Raw genomic sequence first — 7,996 nt, 5'->3', positions numbered from 1 at the left:
TCACGAAGCTCGGTAACTTGCATTTCTGTTCTTCCAAACAACGTACTTGCCAGGAGGATGCATCGCTGAAAGGAAGGCTGTTTGCGACTGGTGCCTCCCATTGGATGTGACGGTAATTGACGCGACTCAATGTAATGCTGCCGTGGAGGCGTAAGCTCCTCTGGGTAGTTGAACAAGTTTTGAAAACATCACTAGGCAAAGCCTTTTGACCACACAGAAGCACAGATGCTTGAAATAATCTTCTATGTTTTTCTTGCTTTAACAAAATGACCCTATCATACAATCTTGTATTCTTCAGTAGTCACGGATATATCTCTGGTGAAAGTAAGTTCTGATCCATCATCGACGTGAGAAATGTTGACGACCTAAACGGATAAAGTCCAAAGAAATTAGCGAAGCCGAAAAAGGGTAACCCAAAGACGACGCATTTCACGACAACTCACAGTGACATCACAAAACGTCCTACTAGCACGGAAATTGACCATAATAGGATAAAATCCATTCACATCTTCTGAATTCACACTGAACTCCAATACACCAGATCGATTTGATGTATCAATCACTGGTAGTTGCCATTCAATCACTCTCTTTTGGCGATCTACACGATACGATCCTTCCAAATCACCAATAGTTGGAGGTGTTGAGCCACTAATGAAATATTAGAGAGGGTCAAACAAAAGGAATGTCATATTCAGAATCAAGCTGCGGTAGCTTTTGAATCTGCACTGCACTGAGCCTCGACGGTTACTTACGGGTAAGGTATAGCAATAACAACATCACGTAATTCAAGGTTTTTGGGTTGTAGTTCGTATTCAATAGTAACGTCACAAGATCCAGTGCCAGATGGTGATGGCCAGCAATTGACTAATGGGTAGGCAAAAAATGCTCAGTATGGTCAAACACAACAATCTTGATTTGTTGACATTCACTGCAACGCACCTGATAATGGCATAGCTGAATCTTCCTTGGTTTGCATTCTCCACTTCAAGAAGGCAGCTTGTTGGTTTAATGGGAATGCTTTGCCTGGTAGAGTTGTGATTGCGTTTTCTGAAGTAAATAACTTCTTGTCGACACTAGGATGTGTCTAAACAAACAAAGTTGATTGATCAGTACAAGGAGACACAGCTGCACACTTCGCACGAGCCTCTTCGAGTCTTTCTGTCTCCCAATGGCCAAAACACACCATGGTGACAGTAGAATTACACACCTTGAATTGTGCTTCCCCATCATGATTGACATTCATATTCAACCTCAAATGCTGTTTAGCCTCATCAGCAATCAAAACCAGCATTTCACCTTTAACTTCCATGGATTGCAAACCACCATCTCGATTCGCAGTGACTACCAATTTCTCTTCAATGGTGATGTGTATACCTTCCGATGATACAGGGACTGAGGTTGCTGTTCTAGACGATGCTCCGACAGCACCACGGACAGGTGTGTCTTCAATTCCTTCGTCGGCCTTGATGTTGTCTAGTATAGATGCTGAATTGTTTTTTCGACCTAGTTGCATTCCGCGTCCTCCACCAGCACGTGATGCTGCCGAGCTATGTAGGAAGAACGCGTCAGCGAGAGTCCAAATGCAACAAGCTTGACCAAGGTATTCGAATTCTTTTTTTGGCACTGACCTTGCCGAGTATGATGGATCAGGAGTATTGTCAACAGCGACAGGAGACCTCTGTGAGTTTCCACCACCCATTCCCATACTATTACCAGTACTGTTTCCGAACGAGCTTCCAAATCCAGACATTGAAGGTGGACCACCAGTATAACCCTTCTTTGCCATTTCACGTTTTTGCATTTCCAGTGCTCTAGCTTTACGATTACGTTCTTCTCTAGCTTCCTTTTCCTTATTCTGCATTGGGTTATGTTTGAGAGTCTAAACAAAATGACAAAAAACCAATACACGACAAAACGTATAACACACCCGTTCAATTTCAGCCTGCACACGCTCCTCATGACTCTCCATCTCCATTATCGTTCGTATCTGCGGCATGGACACCATCTCACGATACCCCAGCGCAATAATCTCATCAAACACCATAATCAGATCAAATGCCTTGCTTGCGACCTCGCGTTCATCGAGTGTTCGACAATAGTCAGACACCCCTCTCGCAAACAAGTGCAGGGTATCGATATCTTGGAGGATGTTTGACTGTTTGTTTGTGACAAGGACCATGTACATTGTTTCTTCCAGTGGCTGGTAGACGTATCTGACCGAGTCCGTTTCGACGAATGTATGTTGGTCTGCACTTCCAATGAGTTTGGGGAATGAGGCGAGGAGTCCTTCTATTCTGGATTGCTGCATCTCGACGAATTGACGTGATAGGACAGCTAGATAAATGGAATATATTAGTTATGGTGATTAATGTTGATGTAAATCAGAGATTGTCAATAATCACACTCGCTTCACCTTTTCCTGTCTTTGTACATATTGACGCTGCCAACACAACCTAGAGCAAGTAAATAATATTAGTATTGTGCTGTACATATCAATACACACCTAGACACGACTTGCCATGATTTGCCTGTCTCTGTTGGAAGTGTTGTTGAACTTGTGTTTTGGACGACGAGGGGGTAGGGAGAGCTAAGTCATAAACAAACACGACACTTCAATGAGGCTATGAACAGTCCCGGCGCGTCATCACCTTCTACCACTCAATTGCCTCCACAAAAAGGTATACCGAGCTCAAAGTTTACGTGTTTTACGAAGACACTAATTATTTAACATATAGTCGTGGTACGGTTCAAAGCTGCTGGCAATGCGCCCATATTGAAGCAACCATTCTTCAAAATATCACCCACTCAAAAGTTTGAGTTCGTAATTGGATTCTTGAGAAAGCAATTGGGATTTCAACCAAATGAACCTCTGGTAGGTGTCGTGTTTGGAGGTGTTATAGTTGGGAGATTCATTGTTTTGTGAGCAAATATTCATGATTAATCATGGTATTGGTGTCTGTTGGAAGGAAGGTGGACGTGTGATAGAGTAAACGCTCGTCAAATAAGCACTGATATACCGTTTGTTTCCACTGTTCTTTGTCTAGTTCCTGTACGTGAATAGTGCATTTGCACCTGCTCCAGACGAGCTCGTATCGAATCTATACAAGGTACATATCTCTTCCGTCACCACACATTCCAAACCTCAATCACACCCATTCAACATCTAGTGCTTTGGAATTGATCAAAACCTCATTGTAAATTACTCAACCACCCCTGTATGGGGCTGATGCTGTTTGTTGATTATGAAAATATGTACACAAACTTCCCAACCCAATTATATACATAGACTTGTATTGCATATTCTACTATGTTGGTGGACCTTGTCTGAGTGAAGGCTTGACGACATTAGATTCCAGATAGTGTTGGTTCTTGGCCAGTTTGAAGAATGGGTGATCCAGCAATGTTGCAGCTGACGGCCTACGGGGGTTGGATTCTCTGTTTCTTAGAAGGCCAAAAATTGAGCGCAATAAGCGCCAAAATCTACCTCGAAGTAGGATCTCGTTGAGAACACTGATACACTAGATCGTAAAAATGTCTAGACATCGGCTTGTTGGACAAAATTGTAGCAGGCACATCGTATTCCATCTTTGCCAGTAGAACCTACGATCACCAATAGGCTTACTCTGAATCGCGCAGAACAACGAACACGCATAAGAGGGTCATACCTTCAGCGGTGGCCAATCCGTAAACGGTGTAGTATTAAAAGCCAGTTCCAATGCAGTTATACCCAATCCATAGATATCGGCCTTGTCAGTGTAATTCGAATTCTAAGACGAGGACGAAAGGTTAAGAGGACAAGACTGCATCAGAATTGACATCATAACTTAAAAGCTTTACCTGCGCCATAACTTCAGGAGCAGCCCACTCAATATTATCTCCAACCAATGAAAACACTGTCTTGACATATCCACCATGCTGAGCTCTCGACACCATAGATCGGAATCCAGTTAGTCTGATTTCACCAGTTTCAGACATGAGGATGTTGTCTGCCCGAATATCGCTGAGTGAAAAATACGAGATTATTGGCCCTTACAAACGGATTTTGTTTTGGCAGTGAGTGATTCTTACTTGTGTATAAAGTAATTCTCGTGTAGATACGACAGCGCTCTCAGGACTTCCTTTAATATGGTCGCTACTACTGGTTCCGCAAACCCAGTTGGGAAACTCTTTTTCATTAGGCCTCGACATGATCCTAGTTGAAGGTTCGAAATTAAGGGCTGCCGAAAGAAGTGCACAAGAGAAAGAAGAAGATACAATTGAACACCCAGCTGATCAAACAGGGAATACCTAGTTTCATTGGATACGTCACTGTCCATAACCTCTCACTCTCCACAAACGAAATGTGATACGGCAGTATATTAGCATGCCGACAAAGCGCTGTGTTATGCGACGTTCTCTACATGGTGAAAAAAAGATGAGATAGATTGTCGTAATGGTATTTTATCTAACTCACAACCAGTTCATCAATCAATTCGAAGTCAGGCGACAGAGTCAAATCCGTATATTTCAGCATCACAGGTTCCTGCGTCGGTATAAACTTGGCAAGATACAGGAATGAAATGTCGTCCACACCGCCTGCCCAAAAAAAAAACGTGTGGGTCGATCTTTGTCATTGATCTAATGCCAAATACAAGATGCAGTCAGACACACGTACCAACATCATGCAATAACTCATAATCTGTAATATCACTTGTATATTGCGGATGTCCGCGTGGTCTTCCAAACTAGCAGTTGTCAACGATGGTGGATTTGGTTAGTTTGATTGTAGGGAACAGTACGGTTGATCTAGACCACGAGAGGAGGAGACTTACTACCCGTAACGTATTGGTCCGACTCCGACTTGCTGATCCGGTGCTGTGAGCCTCCACGGGACTAGTGTTCATCGTCGTTTGAGGCGATATTGTGTTTCAAAAGTTTTTGAGGTGGGAGTGTATAAAGTAACGTCAACATTCAACCAGCGTTTCGGGAGAATTACTCTGTATCCAGCTATATAACACGTGTCGACACGCTAAGTTACCTGAAATAATCGAAAATCACAATGTAAGTCCAAAACCCTTCAACCGCAAGATTCTAAAGATGATTTTTGAGCCCGACCTGCAAAAATCAGGTAAATCTTATCTATAAATCTATTCATGCAACATGCAACTCTAAATAAACATTTATCCCAAGCGCCATCTACACAAACGGGTTCAAAATCACATCAGGCTTCAGATCAAACTCGTCATGAGGCACAGCATCAACATATTGAGCAGACAGAGCCAATGCAACCGATAAAGGCTTCTTGCTGCTATCTGCGGACACACTCTTCCCAAGATACCGATCATAATACCCTTTCCCATGACCCATCCGATACCCCTTGCGATCAAACGCTAGGCCTGGCATCACGATAAGGTCTAGATCTGTTGCTGCGACTATGGTAAAAGTAAAGGTTGGTATTTGGTTGTATAGGCAAGTAAGCTATGTTCCCAAACCTTTATCACGATGCGAATCATGTGGTGGTTCAGGTATATTCCACTTGTTCAGCGGCAGATTCTGGTAGTCCTCCCAGCTGTTGACGCGTACCATTTCCATTTCATCGGATGTCCATTGTGGGACGTAACAGTTCTTGCCTAATCAAAGATGTTACAAGACCTTCAAGCTGCTTTAGATTGTTTACATACCTTTCTGAAATAGATCTTGAATAATTCCAGCTGTTGAAGCTTCCGTTGGCATGGAGACATACACAGATACATTGTGAGCGGTAATGTATTGAGGCAGATTCAAGAGCTTTTGGGTTATGATGTTTGCTATCAGATGTTGGCGAATATGTCAACATCGCAGGGCATAAAGCAAAGAAGTATGGATAACTTGCATTCATGTTCAATTGTTTCCTTGGATATGGTTGTAAGCTTTGCCTTGACTTCTTTTCTTAACAGCCTTTTAGCTGAATTGATGACACCGTCTCTCATTTGTAGAATATAGCAGCAGTATAGGAAGAAAGTAGGTATTTCAACGTCTTATGAGATTGAAAGGTAAACGATGCTACAGTTCCTGACGCCGTTCTCGTATTTAGAAAGCCTGAAGGTGCCCAATTTCGTAAAACCTCAACAGCGAGAGAAATCAGCAGGGAGTTTTCGTGCCAAAGGGTGTGTTGACCCTCGCCTCGCGTAGATTTCGTTCTGATACGCGACGAAAGTATCCTCTATGAGCACTGTTCTCGAAATCTTGGACGAGAGGTTTCGTTTGCGTCGGTCTGCCACGTCCATTCTAATGACAAAGCAGAAGAGAGTAACCGGATACACTTCAAGATTTCTACTAGTATTTACTACTTTATGCTCATAATATTGACTGTAAAATGTAGTTGCAGGCAAGATCCTCTTAAATTTAAAGTGAAAAAATGTGTGCCAAAAAACATAAACGCTCAAGTCGTTAGCCATTCGTTAACTACCAACCACAGCCAACAATGCCAGCTCATATAGGGTTCTGCGAAGACCCGTACCCAACAGGCTATTTGCGGCTGACGTGCGTTCCTCAACTCGAGCATACAAGCTTCTTCTATACCGGGCAGCGTAAGCGCCCTTGACTTGAGCCATATTGTCTCGATGTCTGACCAGTAATCGCATCTAACAACGCGGTTTTGTCAAACGTCAAACTCACGAATAAAACTGATATGGGTGGAGTATAATACCAGTCGATCCTCATTCACAGTGTACCCATCTAGACAGTCCTCGAATGCCACAGCTACAAAATCCCACGGGTCCTTCGCGACGTGACCTGTAAAAAACCATTATCCAATTTGTTCACGCAACTAATCCAGTACCTCGTAACAGTCGTTTTTTGTGACAATGCTTACCAAGCGACAACAGTATCTTCCTCTGATCTCCAGAAAACGCATGCGACACAGCATCAACCCACTGCTGCCGATATTTGGTCTCATATATCTGAAACACCGTCCTCAACTGATGTGCAGAGCGACGTCGTAATATATGCACCATTTCAAGCACATCCACCCGATGTTGATTCCTGCAGGCTTTGTATAGCACCTCTGTGTCCATTTCACTGGGATGTAAATCATGAGCCTGGAGCGGTGATATCAGGACATCAATCATATCGCGAGCTACACCGAAAAATTCCTCGCGGACGAGCTTTTCCATGTTCTAAAGTAAGAAATGCGTTAGTTTACTGAATTCCACAACAGGACTTGTATAATTTAAACCAACCTTTCCATAAATATCAGAAAACGATGCACTGATCTGATTCACTTCCTGTTGGTTCTTGACCATCAGGATATCTAATAAATAATGCAGCCTCTTTCCTGGACCTCTCTAATGGAAGAACAACAATCAAGTCAATACAACCGGTAGTAGATGTGATTAAAGCATCGTGTTCACACTCACGATCGCATTCCAAACTCCAACAGCATCTATAACGTCCGGCGAAGATATAAGTCCCACCAAGAACGCAGCAAGTTTCGGCTGATGCCTTCCGACAAATTGTCCCATAAGCGTCTTCAAATCATACGTATGTCTAGCATCATAACATGCAGCAAGATGGAGAATCTCCTTTGTATGCGGTCCGACACAAAAGATTGCTATTAGAGACTCATAGTCTGGTTCTGGCTTCAATAAGATGGCCTGGTGTATGAAATCAATTGTCTGTACATCTGCAGTTATGGTGGTAGTAGTGTTCATGGCGGCGGGAGCAGGTGAAGTAGCAATTTGAGGCAAACCGACGCCAAAAGCAATTGTGACTTTTTGATTGAATGGATGTTGTCGTCGAGATACCTCCATGGGCTTTCTGATGTTCTTGACAATCACTCCTCTTGTTAGCTCGGCATTACTCCTTTGTTCGTTTGTCTTTCAGAATTGGTCTCGTGCATAACGTGGCTGTACAATAAGTCATAAGCATGTGCGTTTGGATTTAAGGAGGTAGACGCTCGATCAACACATGGAGAATATCAAAAATTTGAAAGAGATTTCGATTTATTCAATTTCCGCGAGCTATTTACTAAGTTTTC

General features: G+C 42.9%; 4 protein-coding genes across 4 annotated transcripts; 1 reads left to right on the top strand and 3 right to left on the bottom strand.

The window, feature by feature from the left end:
* Positions 1-275: 275 nt before the first annotated feature.
* Positions 276-2,308, bottom strand: SmJEL517_g00828 (uncharacterized protein; the record flags this gene model as incomplete). Its single annotated transcript, XM_031166756.1, has 7 exons — positions 276-365; positions 444-648; positions 753-864; positions 940-1,084; positions 1,208-1,547; positions 1,629-1,855; positions 1,928-2,308. 7 exons carry the CDS (start codon positions 2,306-2,308, stop codon positions 276-278), a joined length of 1,500 nt encoding a protein of 499 aa, XP_031027104.1.
* A 315-nt stretch (positions 2,309-2,623) lies between these two features.
* SmJEL517_g00827 (uncharacterized protein) lies at positions 2,624-3,227 on the top strand (the record flags this gene model as incomplete). Its single annotated transcript, XM_031166755.1, has 4 exons — positions 2,624-2,678; positions 2,736-2,872; positions 3,045-3,107; positions 3,168-3,227. The coding sequence occupies 4 exons, from the start codon at positions 2,624-2,626 to the stop codon at positions 3,225-3,227; spliced, it is 315 nt and encodes a 104-aa protein (XP_031027101.1).
* Positions 3,228-3,305: 78 nt separating this feature from the next.
* SmJEL517_g00826 (uncharacterized protein) lies at positions 3,306-4,883 on the bottom strand (the record flags this gene model as incomplete). The annotated part of the gene is made up of 9 exons (XM_031166754.1): positions 3,306-3,417; positions 3,485-3,600; positions 3,666-3,767; positions 3,838-4,000; positions 4,069-4,192; positions 4,288-4,396; positions 4,454-4,575; positions 4,655-4,724; positions 4,812-4,883. 9 exons carry the CDS (start codon positions 4,881-4,883, stop codon positions 3,306-3,308), a joined length of 990 nt encoding a protein of 329 aa, XP_031027102.1.
* A 292-nt stretch (positions 4,884-5,175) lies between these two features.
* Positions 5,176-7,769, bottom strand: SmJEL517_g00825 (uncharacterized protein; the record flags this gene model as incomplete). The annotated part of the gene is made up of 8 exons (XM_031166753.1): positions 5,176-5,411; positions 5,472-5,609; positions 5,661-5,786; positions 6,428-6,602; positions 6,668-6,753; positions 6,833-7,136; positions 7,200-7,304; positions 7,377-7,769. 8 exons carry the CDS (start codon positions 7,767-7,769, stop codon positions 5,176-5,178), a joined length of 1,563 nt encoding a protein of 520 aa, XP_031027099.1.
* Between the last annotated feature and the right edge of the window lie 227 nt (positions 7,770-7,996).

Source organism: Synchytrium microbalum (genome assembly GCF_006535985.1).
Source record: "Synchytrium microbalum strain JEL517 chromosome Unknown SmJEL517_scf0003, whole genome shotgun sequence".
Lineage (NCBI taxonomy): Eukaryota > Fungi > Chytridiomycota > Chytridiomycetes > Synchytriales > Synchytriaceae > Synchytrium > Synchytrium microbalum.
Note: the sequence above shows the minus strand (reverse complement) of the source record. Positions and strands in the feature narration are given on the sequence as shown.